General features: G+C 33.9%; 1 protein-coding gene and 1 pseudogene across 1 annotated transcript; one reads left to right on the forward strand and one right to left on the reverse strand.

Moving 5' to 3' along the window:
• Positions 1-275: 275 nt before the first annotated feature.
• LOC116031871 lies at positions 276-9854 on the reverse strand (annotated as a pseudogene).
• Positions 9855-20999: 11145 nt separating this feature from the next.
• LOC116033067 lies at positions 21000-21572 on the forward strand. The gene has a single exon (XM_031275822.1). The coding sequence runs from the start codon at positions 21000-21002 to the stop codon at positions 21570-21572; it is 573 nt and encodes a 190-aa protein (XP_031131682.1).
• The last annotated feature ends 211 nt before the right edge of the window (positions 21573-21783 follow it).

A 21783-nucleotide genomic window follows, 5' to 3' on the forward strand; every position in this document is an offset into this window, starting at 1 on the left:
TCCGTGGTCCACGATCCACACAATAACTATATTTTTATACTCCAACCAAACTCGTACAGATACATGCACGCAAGAAAAGAAATGTAAAATAAACAATTTTAAAAAGTGAAAAGATAGGACAATATATGTATCTTTAAGAAACTAGATTAATTTGTGTGAAGATCACACAAATCATTTTCTCAGCTACTTTATGAGCACAAGCTATTGCGTCTAAATTGCCCTCTAAAAGGTGTCCAAGTAATAGCACAAAATTCTATCACATTTGCACAGAGCTATAGAGTAATTCCTTCATATTGTACACAAAAAATGAAATGCAAGTCAAGAACAGAATGAAGCCATTTTTCTTTTCTGAAAAGGATTGAACTGGATGTCCATTGTGGGAATGTTGGGTTGCTATATGTACATTCGATTTTCTTAGCCTCAGCTGCATCTTTGGCTATGCTCACCACCTACTTTGTGCAAGTATACAATTCGTGTGACTGTTTATAATTTCTCCAAAATACCATGCCTCTTCTTTCCCTCTCCATGTCTTGACCTTCTCGGTGCCTCATCCTCACTCACGCCTTCATCGTTTCTAAAGCTATTTCCTGTACCAAACTGGTCGTCCTGGTGTGCGTTTTCTTTTTGCTGGTGATGAACCGTGTCATCTAGACCTGTACCAAACAGTCTCTTGACCTATGATTCTGTCATTTCTATCACTAACTGGTGCTCTTAGATCTCTTTTAGCCTGAAAATTTGGGGGAAGCTGTGATGGGGGAGGGAATTGACCTATGCTGACTGGCAGCTGACCGGCTCTAGGTAGGCCTGCAGCACCCACGAAAGGGCTTCTTCCTGCTCCCATCATCATTGCAAATCCACTGGCCAGAGGCCGCTTATGAAACATCGTATCACCAGAGAATCTTGGTCGATATAGACCAAAATGACGGGGGCGCATAGCAAAGCCACCCTGTGTTAATGCACCGTATGAAAATCCGTCAGCCATCATCCCAGATGTGTAGCCCTGCATCCCAGGGACTGGCCTGGCCCCGCATCGTAAAGGCATCATAGAAGGCCAGGCCATGCCCCTACCGCTTCCTCTGCCCAGGGCTGCGGCACCAAAACTTTGATCAAACCCCTCGTCCTCTTCCTCATCTTCATTATCTTCAACTGGGACAATATCTGGATTCCCATTCCCGCACTCAGGATCGACTCCATTTGCTTTCTCCTCCTCCCGTTTTGACTCTGCTTCAAGGGAGATTGACTGAATGAATAACATTCATTTTCAATAATTATTTCAGTTCTATAAGTCTCTAATCACGTTGTAGGCTTGTAGCAGAAGGTGCTACCAATTTCAGAAACTCGCCAGAAAACAATAAATAATTTCCAGAAAGGGTTGTCTTAAATTTATGACATTTTCTAACCAGCAAATAGCATGAAATAAGCTACATCAGCAAACACTCTTTGAATGCATGCTAATGCATGAACATCTTTAGGGCTTACTAAGTACCAAAAGAAATCATAATAATGAAATATTGGAACCTATCTCAAGTCTCAACATACAAACAACAACATAGTTTTTTAGCAAACTGGCTCACCATACACTCTACTTTTGATATAAACTTAGTCAAGCTACAGATTTGGTCAATGCATTAAGCATAAAAGCTTATGAAATAAATTATGACTGCATACCATCAGAGCAAAATATGCATCTACCTATCAATTCTAGTATATATATATATATATATATATATATATATATATATATATATATTTCAGTAATCAAGCACAAACATATATACATATGCCCTACTATATCATTCTCATAAAATAATAATAATAATAATAATAATAATAATAATAATAAAAATAATAATAAATAAATAAATAAATAAATAAATAACCACCTTGAAGTGGAAAATGGCTATATCAAGATGGACAGTTAAAAACATTGCATACCATAAGCTCGCTATCTGGTTCCAGATACAACAGGGAAGCCAGTTGCTGACCAACAGAGGCCTCCAGTTCTTGACAATCTCTGCTTATCTACAATAGCATGAAGAGAACTAACACCAGCAAGTGACAATCTTAATAAAGATCATAAGGTTGATATATCATATATCTTTAGGCAAACCAAATATACAAGATGCACCTAGATCTGGATCTGAAAGAAACTAGTCTCAAATATATACAGCAAATTAAATAGTGGAATTTTAGCCAATCTCACAATATTACTTTCTTCTTTCTTGAAAACAAAAATTATGACAAAATGTTCTGTGCAACTTGTGAGAATGTCAGAGAAAACTGAGCTTATACTCAATATTTAATAATTTATCCCCTCAGATATTTTGTTATTTGAGAGTCAAAAGTATTTTCAACTTTGCACTGTAGTAAAGAAGAGACCAAATAACCATTTCTAGGTCACACAATGATCATAGTTGTCTGTTGCAATAAGATATATGGGCATCTTTACATCTGGGCCTTGGTTCAATGTTCCAATCATGAAACAGTTTGACACAGAATTGTCAAAAGTAAATCTTTTTTTTTTTTTTGATAAAGAGAAACTTCACCAAAAGCAAAATGTTCAAGTAACAGTATCATCTCAACTTCAAATAATTTCCAATATGTCGGGCTCCTATAAATATTAAAAACTGATGACAGTATCTTAGTTCATGCTTTTCATGTTAAAATCATAATAAGTATTACAGGAGGAAATCAACATACAGCAACAAGTTAAGGAAAAGAACTGGTTTTCCAGGCTTGACTTTACCTTCACTGGTAAGTTCTTCATGTACGGGTTTCTCAGATGACTGGTCTTTTGAAAGGACAGTTCACATAGCTGTATTAAGTAACAGAGTTAGCATATTTGAATGAATTATATAGTCTGAAAAAATAAGAAAATAAAAAGAGAGACCAAAGCCACTGAAATAAACAAGATTAATTCAACCCAGTTTAGCCCACATCAAACACTTGATGTTGAGGCTGACAATCAAAAAATAAAAATAAAATATCATATCTTTACTCAAACATATAAGAATAACTCTGGAAGAATGAATAAGAAGAATTCAGGGACACAATTTCATCTTATTGTTAGTATAAATATAAATATATATATATATATAAAAAAAAAAAAAAAATATATATATATATATATATATATATATATATATATATAAAACCAGTTAGATTGTGCAATAATGCATTCGGGAGAATAGCATTTTTAGTCCTCGAGTTATACATGTCAAGTTGATTGGGTCCCTCATAATTTGCATTTGCAAAAATTGATCCCTTGCCCTAACATTCTTCATTAGCCACCATTTCCGATTTGTAAATCCTAACCATTGAGAGGGGTTATGATAAAAATGCATTTTCTATAAAAGGAAAATTTGCATTTTAGTCCTTGTGCACAAATTTGACAAATTTGAGGATAACATTTGCACCCCATGTCCAACTAGGGACCAATTTGACCATTCCAAATTTCCTTCTTCATTTTGCTTACCTTACATCTATTTCAAGTCAAGAAAATTCCTTGTATATTCTAGGTATAAACTGATGCATTCCAAATAAAAAGAGCAACAAACAACCTAATATAAAGGCAGTGTCATGGAGTCTAAACATTAACTCACAGTTCAGTGCTGCTACTCTGCTAGATCCCTATTTCATTTTTTTTTTTATTAAAAAAAAAAAAAGAAAAACATAAAATTTAGCCATAGCCTCCCTTTTGGGCATCTTGTACTCAAGTTTAGCATCCAGACAAGATTGGACTCAATAAATAAATAAATTTATTACTTTGCATCCAGACAGGATTTGCCCAATGAATTTATCAGCAGCAACATTGCATTGAGGCAATGTAAGAATATTGAGAGACATTCTCATCATCTCATGTTGTTTTCAACAATCGTTTGAGTCATAGCATATAGAAACCACACTTTAAAGGTCCAAACAATCAACAGATAATGAAAAACAAGAAAGTGAAAATAAAAAGATACACATAAATCAGAAGAGAGCACAAGAAAGTACTTTTAGCCATTTGACTGAAAAGTTCCGTCCATAATGTGCAGTTCCATGCTCATGCTTCCAATTTCCTCCATTGGCAGTACCACCAATGCTAGTTGTCATTTTTGCACAACCCTAAGAGAAGTAAATCCATTTAAGCTCTGAAAATGTCAATTTGAAAATTAATTTGGTTTTTGTTTTGAAAAAGATAATAGAATTTGGATAACAGTTGTAACATAAAATGTATACGATTACAGTCAAAGGCCAAATCCTTTCCAATTGTAAGTGCAATTATATGCGTCATGGTTTAAGCTGTATAAAAGGGAGTAGGCATGTCCTAACTACCTGAAATGTTTAGTTCCGTTGACCGAAAAGATCAAAAAAACATTTTCCACTGAATCGGATGCTTCTTTCAGTTTGGCCTCATTGCTTCTTTGAGTTGCCCATACTCCTTGTTGGGCTGACAATTCCAGGTTTTCACAGTTGCGGCTTTTGACTAAAAAGTACCTAGAAGTTCAGTTTAATAACATTGGATGAGAAATAAGCAACTGGACAAAAAATTCAAAATTATAAGCAATAAATTAGGTAAATATATTCCAAAAGGGTTTTGCTTCTTGTTTGGATCTAGGCAAAAGTGTGTTCAATTCCAAAAGAATATTCAACAATCATTCTCCAATCCAAGGGTTGAATAACAAATAACAAGAACCCCTACTATAAATCCACTTTTTATCCTTGTTTTGTCAGGTAAAATATTTCAACTGCACACATCACAATCTGCTATTGTTCTCTTGAACCAACTAAGAGAGAATCTAGAGTCCTTGTTTAGTCTCACTATGAGAAAACCTATCTATGGACTCAACTAAGCCTTTTTTAAGTTTATTTTTTATATGTAGACTCAATTAAGCCTTGATGTCAATCCAGTTGGGAACTATATGGATTATATCTCTCTATTCCACTCTTCAACAATAGCTAAGATGTGACCCCATATGCATTATTTAATAACTGATAAAGAATTAGGACATGTTAGTCATGTACAAAAGATTCAGCATATTGGCTCAATAAAATAGGGGAAGTAGCTCAACAATAGTCAAGTATAACAACTCAAAAGCACCTCCTATCTAGTAACTAAACTTTTAAAAATTGCAATTAGACATTCTGACATCCATTTTGCATAACATGCCAACAACCATACATGTTCATCAAGTAAATAGCAAACAGAAGTAGTTCAAAAAATATATTCCTGCCAGATTTGCACTTTTAGAAGCTGAATAGCAAGAAAATTCTCCAGTTTGAAGGAAAATTGGAAATCAGAGTTTTCGATTCAAAATAAACTACTCTCTAAATTAGAAATAATTTGGAGAACATTGTTTTCCAATTTAACAAGAGCATTTGGAAAATACTAAAAAGATGTTTTCCATTTCTAAATACAAAAACATACACAAGTCATGACTTATTTTCACCTACTACGTTCCACCACTACCTACATACCGACCCCCACCATGACTACCAATCCCCAACCTACCCAACCCACACAACCACTTACTTTCACCCAGCACTACCTACATACCTACTTTACACACTTAATTAACCCTACCCTCCACTTCCTACCTACTCCCACTACCACCATTACAACCATGGCTTACTTCCACCCATTACTACTTACGTACTCACATCCCAACCCACCTACCCCCACCACTATTACAACCACTGCTTATTTCCAATCATGAGCCCCCTATCTAACACCCACCACCACAAACACTACTTATCCCACACCCAACCACCTACACCACCACTGCCACTTGTGCTCAATACCATTGTCACTTACAACTCAAATTGGAATTTTACATCACAAATGCAATTGAATATCAAAAAAAACCTTATATCTTATAAATTAGAAACTAGTTGAATATGAACATATTTTTAGTTTTCTAATGAAAAATTAAAAATTCAAAAATTGGAGATGCCTAAATGGAAAGCATTCTATAACTAAACAGGCCATGACAACCTGATCATGAAATCTAATAATTTCAGAAAATCCAATATATGATTTTTTTTTTTTTTGTCTCCTGGTATCGAATTACCTTAGTCAAAATCATTTGATATCTAGTTTGAGATGTTTGTATTCAACAAATAGAGATTATAGGAGCAATTTCATGTATTAGTATTAGTTTTACTTGCCTTCTATTATAAAAATGTGGTGCTGCTAGCACCATATGTCCATATTTCACAAAATCATAAAACTCATCCTGCTTTCAAATTATCCATCAATTTTACTTACTCACAAATCCATCCAAAATTTTGAGTTGAAAGTACATATTTAATGATACAAACACAAACACACCCAATCACAAATCTGATTCATCTAAACAATACATACAATAAGTATATTTCTTTCCTTGCTGGCAGAGTTTCTTCTACTTATAGTTCTTATCAAAGTGATTATATTCAACCAAAACCACCAAAGCAAAAGAACTACCCATATATATTCAGTGGTGTATTCTACATATTGATTCTACATGTTGTGACCATTTTGCTTATATAGTTAGTGAGTTGCAATTACTGAATTGCTTAGAGTAGTAAACAAGAGTTGCAACAACTGACCTTGTACCAACATATACATGACTGGATTGACTGCGGAGGAGCTTTGCACTGACCTTTGTATAGAAACTTACATGGAACTCCTTTCTACAGCCTTTGCAGCAGCTTATGAAGATACTTGTGCAAGTCCGTAGTCAGAGATTCTAGTAGACTTTGCTAGAATGTCACTCAAGATTAACTTCTAAAATGGTTGTTAAAGAAGGTTTTAAGATTGAGTTAAAGTGGATTTTGTGAAAACTTAGTGTATGTATTTCATGAAAGAAAATTTGGTGCTTTAATAATGTTAAAGACTAAGAGGTATTGAATAAAATTCTCTTCCCATCTTTTTCTGTTGATGACTCAACTAATTTTGACTGCAGCCCCTATATAGAAGAGAGAATCCAAAAAAAGAAAACCAAACACCAGGTACCCCCAACCATTTACCATCAAAATCAATCAAGAATCTCAAATATCCTATGCCATCCCAATCAAAAAGGAAGCAAAAAATTCATTCAGTTAAAGGGCCAAGCAATAGCAGGCAAAAGAAAATAAAAAATAAAACAACACTGCCATCTTTCTTTTACAGCTCCTTCAACCCCAATATACATTTATATGTGTGTGTGTGTGTATACACACAGAGACACATGCATATGCACACACACAAACAATAAAACGAAATCAAACAAAAATAAAAAGTCATATTTGCAGAGGGTTCAGTCAAATTCTCATTTTAATGATATCACAAAAAGGAGTTAAACTTTAAGCAAAGAAAAGTAAAGCTCTAATTGTCCTCCCTTCTAAATAGCTCAAATACTGCTACTAAAATACAAGCCACATACAAAAGTTTCTGCTGCTTCCCCTCAAATAGGTATTGAAATTAAGCTGCACACCTTAAGGAACAGATCACAATGAGTTTATTCCAATTTTGGTCCCTCGACTATAGTGGCATTTACATTTTTAGTACTCAACTTTGATTTGTTCCACTTCTAGCCCTTGACTTTTAAATAGGTTCCAGTTTTGGTCCAAAATGCCCTTAAAAGTGGAACATTTTTAAAAGTCAAGGACTAAAAGTGGAATAAATTAAAGTCTAGGACCAAAAAGGGAATAAGTTGAAGTCTAGGACAAAAAGTGGAATAAACTCAACCACAATGATTCAACCAAATCCTACAACATGAAAAAATAAGCATTTCAAAGAAACAAAGGGTCATAGAATATGACAACCAATCTAGTATACGCATCGTTTTAAAATAATGAGATATAGAACCATGTATGGAACCAGAACTATGGTTGCTATCAATTGTTTGAAAAATCTAATTACAGCTGACAGACAACTGAAAAACGCTCATGATTTAAGTACATAACTTATTGTATGACCTAATTAAAGACCTTGAAACTCTGAACACACCTAGATGTTCCTTGAGGCAGGGGTATGGCACTCCTATTTGCCTGATTTTCCGGTGCATTCAAAAGATTTGGAGCCTGACTGCCTTGTTGGGGCTGTTGAACTTGTTGTTGGCGCTGCTGTTGGGATATAGGGGATCCTTTCATTGTGGCTTTGGTGGCTTGATTCACAACATTTGGTCCTAGACCAATCTGAGTCTTTTCCACCTGCGGTGCGAAATTAGCATTCCGATTTTGGAAAAATCTGTTTGAGTAGCCAAAGTTGTGGGATGCCAACTGCTGAATTTTCTGAAGAACTTCTTCTACAGGAGGTGGAGGTCCAGGGACCCTTGTGTGTCTATATCGGCAGTCGGGACCGTTTGGACAAAATCCCAATTTGTACCTGCATTTAAGAACAAACAATCAGAAAATACCACTGTAAATGAGGGAATCATAATCCCATGTCAAAAGTCTGTAGCATAAAAAATCTCTTCCACGCATAACCAGTCATCAAATTGAAATACTCGGTATTGCATAATCCCGTGTCACTGTTATGAACACAAGCTAAATTGCTAAAATAGGCTGAAGAGCAGTGGCTTCAACGGCGCCGTTTTAATTAGTTGAATGCTGTCGTTTTATCTTTATGATTTTACCAGTATTCGATGATTAAATTGAAGCCCCACGACGTCGTTTTGACAACCCAGCTGGCTGTTGTTTATTCCCCCAGCTGCTGCTGACGTCAAGTACTGAAGAGGTGAAGCTGGCATTTCAACCACGAAGATAGCGCGACTCTGTTATCAATTGTCGTTTCATTTAATTTTCAGACAATGTTGTGGATTTCAGATTATGCTTCTATGAACAAGAATCCTTTTTTTCTGTTTTCTCCCAAACACTCTTAATTTTCCCCCTACTTTCTGCAATTCTCAATTCCTTGTTATCTGAAGTTCCCAGGACATTACAGTCACAAACAAGAAATTTGCTAGCATCCAAGAACCAGACCTTGTGATGAAACCATCAATAAAGTTACTACCAAAATCAATTCAAGAAAGTCATTATCAAAACAATTGACAAAGAACATGAAAGGAAAAAGTTTTAAAATATACTTTCAAATTACATGCAGAGTAAAATAAAAAGAGCATTCCTTCGCGCCCCCAAAAAAAATGTATGATGCATCTCCGGTGGATGGCAATCGATTAAAAAAAAAAAAAAAAACAAACAAACAAACAAACAAACAGAATGAAGCAGAGAATAACAGATGGATTTTACACATAAATGAAGAACGGAATCTCCGGTGGATGGCAATCGATTGAAAAAATATATATACGTAGTTGAATATAGCAGAGAATAACAGATGGATTTTACACATAAATGAACAGAATCTCACATGTTGCATTCCTTGATGTCCTCATTGGTATGCTTATAAACGCAGTCCTGCTCGCGGCACTCGCCGTAGAGCCTGAAAAAGCGACAGACAGGCATGCGGGACTTATCGTACTGGTGTAGGAACCCGCACGCATCTCCCTTCATACACAGACCCCGCAGCCAGTGGCGGCACACCGTCTGGCGGAAGCTCCGCCGGTTGACGCCCGTTCCGACGTCCTGAGCGGCGTCCGCATGGGCTGAGGCGAGAGTTGATAGGTTATTGGCGCCCGGGACCGCATTCCGGTCGGATGATTGGATACCGGGTACGGATGCAGTAGGGTGAGTGGGCCCCGAATCTAAACCGCCCTCGAAGTCGAAGCTCAGACCTCCATCTCCGTCATCCATTGCACTCCGTATGTTTCTATAGTGTGTGTTGTGAGAAATCTGTGTTTCAGCTTTTCCAGACGGCGTGGCGACCGAGACGGGAAATTTGCAGTTTGTACGGATTTTGCACCGAATGCGGAAGACGAAGGTTGAATTGCTATTCCATTAGATCGTTGAAGTTTTGGAACACGTCTAATGCATCATATTTTCGTTTTAGCCCCGTAACAATTGTGATATTATTTTCATATTTAATTTTTTTTATTTTAATTATTTTAGGTTACGTTTGATGGGGACTTTTTTGTATTCTACTATGGCTATGTTTGGCAAACCTAGCTGAAAAGGTAGCTGAAAGCTAAAAAGTAGCTGAAAACTGAAAAGCTATAAGCTCGAAGCTGAAATCTGAAGAGGTGTCAAGCTAGTTGTTATGCTTAAAAGTGTTTGGTAAAATTAGCTTTTTGATAAGCTGATAAATGTAAAAAGACTAAAAAGAACATCTTCATACAATTTAAATAATTTTAAATTTAAATAAGTTTGTTTATATATTAAAATATAAAATAATGAAATCAATATATTTAAATAAAATATAAAGTAAGGACACATATTTGAAAATATATAAAGTAAAAAAAATGTTTATAACTCATAAGATTAGTTCATACAAAAATTAATGTTCAAACACAAATGTCAAACTGAAATTACTACCAAACATAATGAAAAAAAATCAAAAGGATTTTAATTGAGAGGGTAAAGGATGTCATTTATTTAAAATAATAAGGATAAAGATGGAAAAAAAGTTAAAAAGCTACTAACTTATTTTTTAAAAGCTATCCCAAGTAGCGTTTCAAAATAAGTTCTTATTTTAAGCTACTAGCTTATTTTGAGAACATTACCAAACATAGCTTATAGCTTATTAGTAGCTTAAAATAAGCTATAAGCTCCTAAATAAGCTCTGTCAAACAGAGCCTATTAGGTTTTGATACCCATTACTATAGCTATGTTTGGCAAACCTAGCTGAAATAGTAGCTGAAAGCTGAAAAGTAGCTGAAAGCTGAAAAGCTATAAGCTCGAAGCTGAAATCTGAAGAGCTGCTAAGCTAGCTGTTATGCTTAAAAGTGTTTGGTAAAATTAGCTTTTTGATAAGTTGATAAATGTAAAAAGACTTAAAATGACATCTTCATAAAAGTTAAATAGTTTTAAATTTAAATAGGTTTGTTTACATATTAAAATATAAAATAATGAAATTAATATAATTTAATAAAATATAAGTAAGAACATATATTTAAAAATATATAAAGTAAAACAAGATGTTTATAATTCATAAAATTAGTTCATACAAAAATTATTGTTCAAACACAAATATCAAATTAAAATTACAACGAAACATATTGAAGAAAAAAGGCCAAAAGAATTTTAATTGGGATGGATAAATGATGTCATTTATATAAAATAATAAGGATAAAGATGGAAAAAAGTTAAGAAGCTACTAGCTTATTTTTGAAAAGCTACCTGAAGTAGCGTTTCAAAATAAGCTCTTATTTTAAGCTATTAGCTTATTTTGAGAACATTACCAAACAAAGCTTATAGCTTATTAGTAGCTTAAAATAAGCTATAAGTTCCTAAATAAGCTCCGCCAAACATAGCCTATATTTGTATGTCTATTTTTGTAATTTTTGTTAGAGTTTTTTGCAGTTTTGGTCCTACGACTATTATGGCACTAACAATATGAATCCATAACTTTAAAAATTTGTATAATTGGTCCAAGAGTATCGATTTCTTAGCAAAAATAGTCTTTCTAGCGATCTATGGTCAATTTTTCATCAGAAATTTTTGTTCTCCTTTTCTACATGGGTATAATGGTCTTTCCATTTACCTAAACTAATGACCTAAAAAACAACAACAATAATAATAATAATAATAATAATAATAATAATTTGTCATTTTAGTCCTGTGACTATTAAGGTTTTGTTAATTGTAATTCACGACTTTCAAAATTGTTAATTTAGTACCTTAACTATTCAATTTTTATCAATTTTGATAACTCCAGCTAAATTGCCAGTTAAATCTCACTGGAAAATATTAATTAGTAAAATAATGATGGTATTTTAGTCATTTTACTTCTCTTCTTTTTCTTCTCCGATGAGTCCATCTCAGCTACCATGTTTTCGGCCATCCTTTCTTCTTTAGATTATTGGCACAGCTACTGCCATTTTTATACAGAAGAAGGAAAGAAACACGACAAAGAAGCTAGCTAGCTTTGGATTAAAGTTACAAAGAATGATTCTACTACCCAACTCCAGACACTTTGAGAGTAATTTATTCAAGTTATGGAACACATATTTTCTTTAATGGCTTAGGAAACGGTATCTCTCTTGATTTTAGAAATGTAAACAATCGGGCGCCAGTGTCAACCATTTGAGCCATCAGGAGCTACTTCTCTATCAACTCCTCCGCCGAGGCAAAGCAGCTTATAACGAAGGGCATCAAGGACTTATAGACTCTTATTCTCATCATGGACTATCACGAGGAGGTCGCTGACGAGTTCTAGGGGATCAAACTCTAGTGGATTTCTGACATGGACGTCCCCAACCGCCAGACCATTAGTTTCAGTGGCAGAGGCGTAGCTGAGATAGCCTCGTCGGAGAAGAAAGAAAAGAGAAGTAAAATGACTAAAATACCCTCATTATTTTATGTATTAATATTTTCCTATGAGATTTGGCCGGAGTGACCAAAATTAATAAAAATTTAATATTCTATAGTTACGGTACTAAATTAACAATTTTAAAAGTCATAGATTGCAATTAACAAGACCACAATAATCACATGACCAAAATGACAATTTACTCTTATAATAATGATAAACTCATATTACGCACACACTTTCACCCTCCTTCTCCCTCTTTTACCTATTTTACTATCCACCTATTTTACTATCCATACCAATAAACACTAACCCTCAACAAATTTTAAATTCACCCAAGTAAACGCATTAATCTTCATTTGGGATTTCATGGTGTTGAAGTTATTTTAAGAGTAGTTTGAGAATAACTCGTAATATTCAAGTTCTCCAAAGTGAAAAGAAAAGAATGAGTTCGCATAATTTGAGAAGTAATTCGAATATTCCGCAATACAGTAAGTTTTCGATGTTTAAACTGTTAATTTTAACTATATTTGTGTCTATATGTGTAGTTTATATGTACGTGAGTTCAAATGGTGCTTCTGTGATGTTAGCAGTGTTCGTCTTAGCTTTTGTGATTTTAGTAGTGTTGGTATGGCGCCTTTATGCATTGTGTTTATATAAAGTATATTCTAAAGTATTTATGCACTATACGTCTGGGTTTCATATAAAGTGCTCCATTACTTTAATTTATTATGAAATGCGTTTAAGGGTGTGTTTGAAAACCTAGAAAATGATTTCTAGAGATCATTTTCTGAGTTTTCAGTGTTTGGCAAGGTAGAAAACTTAAAGTCAATAGAAAATCATATCTTAGTCAATAGAAAATACATTAAATTTTCAGGAAAACGGCTCCTCTTTTTTTTTTAGAAGTCATTTTCCAAGTGCTTCTACCAAGTTCTTTGTCATCTCTTACACCTATCTTCTTCTCACCTTCTTTCGAAAACCAGTCGGCCATATTGGTTCCGAAGCCAGTCAACCAATGTGATTTTGTAGTGAAATTTTGCTGTGATTTTTTTATTTTGTTGTGATTTTTTTTTATTTTATCGTGATTTTCCAGAAAATGAACCAAATACACTAAGACAATTTTCTAAAATGCAACCAAACACTAGAAAGGAAGATGTTTTCTAGAATATGACTCATTTTTCAAAAGTTATTTTCCTGATTTCCAAACACATCCTAAATTGAATTATACTGCAGACTGTAGTACTAATGTTATGTGGGGACCAGAAGACCCCTAATATAATGTTTCCTTTTATCACGTGGCATGCACTTTCATAATTGCGAGACCCAATTTAGGCTTACTTGTAACTAAAACAATGTTATTAGCAGGTTTATCATGTTCCAAACACATTTGTTTGTTTTCTTGTATTTATGATTTACAGTTCATTATTCTGCAATTTGATACTTGTATTTAATTTAGGCTTACTTGTAATTAAAACAATGTTATTAGCATGTGATATAGGGATAAATCAAGTTTTACTCTTAAATTGTTACATGGTAGGACAATTAATAAAGTTAGGGGCCAACATATTTTGGAGGTCAAATGAGTTAATTACTGATTTGGTCCCTCGACTATTGAGATTTCACCACTTTGATCCTCGATAATTTTTCTTGCCTAATTAAGTCCTCGACTTTGAAAATTTTAACAATTTTGGTCCTCCGTTTATTTTACCGTTTGATATCCGTTAAATCGGGACCAAATTGGTAATTTCACTATAGTCAAGGGACCATTTCAGTCTAAAATTAGTTGTCGAATGGTCCATTGACTATAGCATAATTACCAATTTGGTCCCGATTTAACGGTTCTTTAACACCAAAATAAACGAAGGACCAAATTGGTTAATTTTTTCAAAGCCGAGGACTTAATTGAGCAAGAAAAATTATCGAGGACCAAAGTGGTGAAATCCAAATAGTCGAGGGACCAAATTGGTAATTAACTCGAGGTCAAATCGTTTTCTTCAACAACATTGATCAGAATGAATTTGGTTTAATAGTGTTGAGAGAGAAGTTGACAGGTTAGGGTACAGTGATAATGAAGTAAAGTGTTACGCATTTTCACAATCTACATTAAGAGAACTACAAAGTGATGATGAAGCATGGTCTTTGGGGGTAAATGAATTAAATCCAAATAGGGAAGTAGAGAATTGGGTGAACTCTACTGTAGTAGGAGAAGGAATATAATATGATAACGGTAGTGAGGGTGATGTAGAAAATGATGGGCAGTCTGAGAACTGTAGTAACAGTGAGTATGAAATGGATAATACCACATCAAATAGAGATGATTTTGACTTTGATCAGAATGTTGATCCCACAATTGAGTATGGTGGTGTTGAAAGTAATTCTAATGAACCAATAGATCAGAAAAGTTGTGAAAGAAACTTAGATGAACCTAATCTATCAAATGAAGCATCACTAAAATACTCAAATAGTGACGCATGGGTAGGTAAGTGGCATGTTTTTAGGGCATGTACTGATAAGAGGGAGCCCACTTTTGTCCTAGGCTTGACTTTTGTTGGCAAAGAAGAGTTTAAGGAAGCAGTCACCAACTATGCATTTAATAATGAAAAAGACATTAAAATTGTAAAGAATGACAAAGAGAGATTAGTTGTGAAATGAAAGCATACTAGTTGTCCTTGGACAGTAGCTCTAAGAAAGCAACAAAATTCATTATCTTGGAGCATCTTTAGACTGACAAATAGACATGATGGTTGTTGTTAGACTTACGAAAATTCAAGAACAACTTCAATTGTGGTTGCAAAGAGGTGGAGTAAGGAGATTGTACACCATGAGGATTGGAAAATGGAAGACTTTAGCCTTTAGGCAAAAGGTGTGTAAAGATGAAAGGTTTTTTTATTAGTACACATCAAGCCAAGCACCTTGTGCTCAGATGACATGTAGTGACCTCCCCCATATGGGAGGTCATGACACTAATGGCATTAGAAAACTACGAAGATGCATATATTTAGTTCATTGTTAATCACGTAAACAACCAATAATTAATTTCATGCTTTGGACTAATAGTATATGTCCTATGATTTTGGGAAAGTTAAGGTTATTGAGAAAAAAAAAAAGCAACTGGCTATACATGATATAAATGTGATACTTATTTGAGATTGAAGTTATATATGAGACACCACATAGAGTGGACTTGCAAAGAAGAACTTGTTCATGTATAAAGTGGGACCTCACTGGTTTTCCATGCTAACATGGTGTGTGTGCTATTTGGATTAAGCATGGGAAAATACCTATATATGATTACATCTATCCATGTTATTCTAAAGAAACATATTTGAATATTTATGAAGGATGTATCAAACCAATGACAGGCCCTGATGATTGGCCTTTAAGTGATAGAGTTCCACCTCTACCCCTTTTTGCACTGCCAAAGCAGGGAGGTCACAAAAATTACGAAAAAAGTCAGTTGGTGAGATCACAAAAGATGGAAAAAGAGTAGCAAGGTCTCAAATACAATTACATTGCTCCAATTGCAAACAACCTGGCCACAATAACAGGAGATATCCTAATGATCCAAAGTTGACAGAAAATCTGGTAAAAATTTTTATTTTTGTAGAACAATCCAAGGAAAAGGGTGAGATCCAAGAAATCACAACAAGCCAATTCAACTTCTGGAAGCCAACAACTTGTTGAACCCACTGTTGAGCTACCTGTTGAGGCACATGTTGAACCCACTACTGAGGCTACTGAAGTACATGATGTTTACAGGCCACATCCTATTGAAGTCCATGATATTTACATTACACATCCTACTGCAGTCCATTATGTTTTAACACAAGAAGATTATGATTTTTAGATGGCTTTATGCTCATTCAATTTTGATGATCTTACACTACCAAATGGAGTCCCAATTGAAGTTCCAAAAAATAACCAAGTTTCAAGCCCTGTTGCAGCCCAAGTTGAAGTCCCTACTAAAGTCATTAAGAAGTATTGCACCATATCTTCTACCAATTAATGTTAGACAGCTCCTTTTTTTGTGTGTCAAACTATTATTATTAGGAATGTTTTGGTGTTGGTGAATATGCCAAAATGTAATTCTATTCTTTTTGTCAAGTTGAATTTGAATTGTTTTTGTATTGATGATATTTGGCAAGTTGAAGCCCCAATCCAGACTATGATTTTTTTTTAATGTGCAATGTGTTGTTCTATTTTTGTTTAATTGTCAGGAAGTAAGTCATTTCATTGAAAGGTTATATGCAATCTTTTTGGTCAATTTCCAGTATATAATTTTCAATCATTTCATATGCATTTTCAATCAATTTTTAGCCATTACATACACAGCTATTGCATTCATAATCTTCAATTCTAGCCCAGAATGTTCATATTTTTAGTCAATTACCAAGGAAGCCATTTCATTGAATGCAAACTATATTTCAATACACAATGTTCATACATAGACACTACAAAATATTTTTGCTTCCACTATAAAAATAGTGGACTAGGCTTTGTTAATAGTTGAACCACTATAAAAATTCTCTCTCTCTCTCACTCTTTACGTACTCGAGTTTCATATATTTGTTGCATCATATATCTCGACAAAGCCATAAGTTTTCTCAAAGATCAAATGTGCAAAGTTAAAATAAAATATATCAAACATTTCCGCTGCTAACAAAACTTTGATTGAATCCTTACTCTCTTCTTCTGAAGAAAGGGTATTGATTTGAGACGAAAGTTTTCAAAATCCCAGTGAGTTCACCCCACCCCCCACCCCCTAGACTCACTTTCCTATCTAATCGGGACCAGCAAACGTCGTCGGGATGGGGAGCCATGTAAATGAACCAAAACGTTAAACAACAAAAAACATACATATATCTAAATAAAATATAAATATAAATATAATAAAATATAAATATAAATATAATAACTGTGAATGATGGTTATACCCTTCATTTATTTCTTTTCTTTTTGTATATTATGGTATAAAAGTTGTACGATACAATATTTTGGACAAACAAACCCCTATCATTATAACTTCCGTTATCTTTTCCACTATTGTTACCATACACATGCATCCACCATATATTTTATTATCTTCTTCAATAATAATAATTTATACACATTATATATTGGAGTTGTTGTTGTTGTTGTTGTTGTTGTTATTATTATTATTATTATTATTATTATTATTTACAATAATTTAAATATCTAAAATCTAAATAAATCTAAAATGTTAATATAAAGTACTAATACTAGCCGAGATGGACAGAATATTAATCTCGGTTATATATTTTATAAAGTGTAAAGTTACTGGAAATAAAAAAAAATAAGTATATATATGTTATTGGAAATATAGTTATGTAAAGATATATATATTTAAATATGGAAAATGGAATACAATTGTTTAGTATCCATAATTTATAAGAAAAATTGTATAATTAAAGATGGATTTTTTTTTGCAATACTAGATGGAAATATATGGTTTAGCCGAGATGAAAAGAATATTAATCGTGATGGAAATTAATAATTTTTACACCAAATGTTATTTTATATTAAGAATATAAGTATTGTGTTTTAGCAGAGATGGAAAGAATATTAATCGAGATGGAAAATAATAATTTTTACACCAAATGTTGTTTTATACTAAGAATATAAGATCCACCAAAAAAAAGACTAAGAATATAAGGATTGCGTAATTATAAGGTTTAGCCGAGATGGAAAGAATATTAATCTCGATTGTAAAGTTACTGAAAATATAAAAACAAATTGTATATATGTTATTGACTTACTAGAAATATAGTTATGTAAAGATATATATTTAAAAATGGAAAATAGAATAAAATCGCTTAGTATCCACAATTTATAAGGAAAATTGTGTAATTAAAGATGGAAATGATTTTGATAGAAATATAAGATTTAGCCGAAAATGGAAAGAATATTAATCGAGATGGAAATTAATAATTTTTACACCAAATGTTATTTTATACTAAAAATATAAGGATTGTGTTTTAACCAATATGGAAAGAATACTAATCGAGATGGAAATTAATAATTTTAAACCAAATGTTATTTTATACAAAGAATATAAGGATTGTGTAATTATAAGGTTTAGCCAAAATGGAAAGAATATTAATCTCGATTATATATTTTATAAAATGTAAAGTTACTAGAAATATTAAAAAAAAATCTTTATATATATGTTACTGGAAATATAGTTATGTAAAGATATATATTTAAAAATGGAAAATGGAATAGAATCATTTAGTATCCACAATTTATAAGGAAATTTGTGTAATTAAAGATGGAAAAAGTTTTCCAAAAGATATCAATTATGATTGATTTTGTAGCACATCTTTATCCAAAATTATGGGACCTCATTGCAATACGTATATATACAGATGTATAATTATATATAGAATTTATAAGAGAGGTTTTTCTTAAAGATGGAAAACAAATTAGACCAATTGAAAAATATAATAAATATTGATAATTCACTAAAAATTAAATATGATCCCCAGGATATAATTCACTAAATATAAAAGGATCACGGATTAACTAATTTTTTACCATTATACGGAGTATAATTTTAATTCTTCTATGACATTTCTCAACTTTCTCTTTATTGTTTAGTAATGGAGTTAAATTTTGTCAATGCTTCTAATCTATCTCCCAGTACAAGGAAAAGTTCTATAGGGATCCGATTGATGCGTTGTTATTTGTCAAGGGAATATCAATGCACAGACGTCAACCACCAAATAGGCAAATACTGGAGTGCTTATTTCATGACTCTAAGGTACATATTGCATTTTTATCTTTTTTTTTTTAAAACAACATTGTGTTTTAGTGATATTAGATTAATATCAATTACTATTAATATTTATGTTATATGTTGTTGTTAGGAATCCTGAGCTCTTGATTTTGATGATACCAAAGACCAGAGGAGACCCCCCCAAACTTTTTCTTTGTCTTTCAGTTAATAGGTTGAATACTTGTTAAGGACTCGTGTCAACGAGTTCACGACAGAACCAGAATGATCCTCAGCCGAAGACTTAGAAGCACTGAAGGACAATCTCTTGAAGACTTGAAGACCGAAGACATACCAAGGCCAAACATTGGAAGGGCCGAACTCTTGAAGCTTAGAAGACCGAATAATCAAGATGATCTATTCGAGGTTTAAGGACTCTAAGGACTCTAAGGTCAATCATTTTCACGAGTACCCAAGGTTTAAGGACTCTAAGGACATTCTCTGAAATATTGTCTTGTCCATAGCCTTGATGTTGGACATTCTCTGAAATATTGTCTTGTCCATAGCCTTGATGTTGTGAATGATCAATGCCAAACGGATTCTAAGAAGCAATCCCAAGGAGCATTAAATGTCATGTCCTTTTGTGTAAGACAATCCCAAGGAGCATTAAATGTCATGTCCTTTTGTGTAAGACTTAGAAGCACTGAAGGACAATCTCTTGAAGACTTGAAGACCGAAGACTTACCAAGGCCAAACATTGGAAGGGCCGAACTCTTGAAGCTTAGAAGACCGAATAATCAAGATGATCTATTCGAGGTTTAAGGACTCTAAGGTCAATCATTTTCACGAGTACCCAAGGTTTAAGGACTCTAAGGACATTCTCTGAAATATTGTCTTGTCCATAGCCTTGATGTTGTGAATGATCAATGCCAAACGGATTCTAAGAAGCAATCCCAAGGAGCATTAAATGTCATGTCCTTTTGTGTAAGACAAAAGACAAATTGTCTTTACACTAAAGTAGATAAACGGCTAGAAAGTACTAACATTCACAAGGGTCAACTATTACCCAGCAGATATTGCACACTGGACATAGGTTTTGAATTTTGGTTTCCCTCCAACGGAATCAAATTCACGCCTATAAATACCCATGCTTCATTCCATTTGGAGCTGCTGGTTCATATATGCAATAAGCTATCATAAGCTTTCAAAAAGTGTGAAAATATTCGAAAAAGCTCTAACTCTCAATCCAGATTTTAAGAGAAATCTTGTGCTACTCAAGTATTGATTCAAAAAGCTCAAGCCAAGATTTCCAAGTTGGAGAAAAAGTTCAACCTTTCAACCAACCTCTACTCGGGAGAAGTAGAAAGAGGCGGAGTAAACTTAGAGAAGTTGAAAAACCTACACAAGCGTGGCTGCCTAGCTTTGTGATCAAATGAGCACGTTTTGGAAAGATATTATACTATCAAAGGAGATAATAGTGCAATCCTTCACAAGTTGTGAAGAAGAGTGGAGTAAGCTTCGTTAATAGTCAAACCACTATAAAAACTCTCTCTCTCTCTCTTTCTCTCTCTCTCTCTCTCTCTCTCTCTCTCTCTCTCTGTCTCTCTTACTTATTGCTCAATCTATTGCATTGCATAATCACGAACCAAGCCTAACATTTTCTTAACTATAAAATGGTGCAAAGTAGTACTAAAAATCTATAACTTTTTATTTCCGTTGCGTTAATCTTTGGTCAAATTCTAACTCTCCTAAAGGGTTTCTACTTACAAAAATTTTCTAAACCTAGTGAGTTTATTCAACCCCCCCCCCCCCTTCTAGACTCGCTCCTCTACCCATCGGGACCAACAAGTGGTATCAGAGCAAGTACCTTGAATGGTAAACACTCTATGTATACTGCCTGGTGATCTCTTTTCAAAATCTTGAAAAGTCATTTCACATTTTGCACAAATGTCAAAAATGGATCATATACATTTCCTGATGTTTAACCTTGATAAGTTTGATGATTGGAAAGTTCGGATGCATGCTCATCTTTCGGCAATCCATGATGAAATGTGGGACATTATAACTATCGGACTAATTGAAATCTTGGAGGTAAATCCAAACCGAGCTGTTGAAGGACCAGAAGCAGTTGAGATGAGACCCAAGGCAAAGTCCTCTTTGACCACAAAAGAGAGGAGTCGTGCAAATCTTGACAATATTGCACGAGACATTCTCTACAAGGCACTAGACGAATTGTTATTCCCACGAGTCAGAAAATGCAAGACCGCCAAAGAAATATGGGATACTCTCATGCAGATTGGCGAAGGAGATGAACAAGAGAAAGACAATAAGCTCACCATCGCCATGAAGAAGTTCGAGGACTTCAAACTAGGAACAAGGGAATCCATATCCGATATGGAAGTACGATTCATGAAGTTGCTGACTGACATTGAAGATTTAGATAAAAAGAAGCTTACACAAAAGGAGATCAACTTAAAGATACTCCGAGGACTCCCCAAAAGCTGGGAAATGAAGGTCATTGCAATGTGAGACCATCGCGATCTCAAGTCAACCAACACCACAAAAATCTTTAGTGATTTGAAGGCGTATGAGTTCGAGAAAGAAACCTTGATTGAGGAAGAACCCGAGACAAGAAACATTGCTTTAGTTGCAAGTCAACAACCCTCATCATCAACTATCAGGTCAAACTTTAAACCTATTGACTTATTTTCTGATGACCACCTTGCTTTGTTTATGAGAA

The sequence above is a fragment of the Ipomoea triloba genome, chromosome 10 (genome assembly GCF_003576645.1).
Source record: "Ipomoea triloba cultivar NCNSP0323 chromosome 10, ASM357664v1".
In the NCBI taxonomy this organism is placed as follows: Eukaryota; Viridiplantae; Streptophyta; class Magnoliopsida; order Solanales; family Convolvulaceae; genus Ipomoea; species Ipomoea triloba.

Bases quoted from the DNA above. Each gene is read 5' to 3' on its own strand.
- LOC116033067 (XM_031275822.1), top strand. From the start codon at position 21,000: ATGGATCATATACATTTCCTGATGTTTAACCTTGATAAGTTTGATGAT.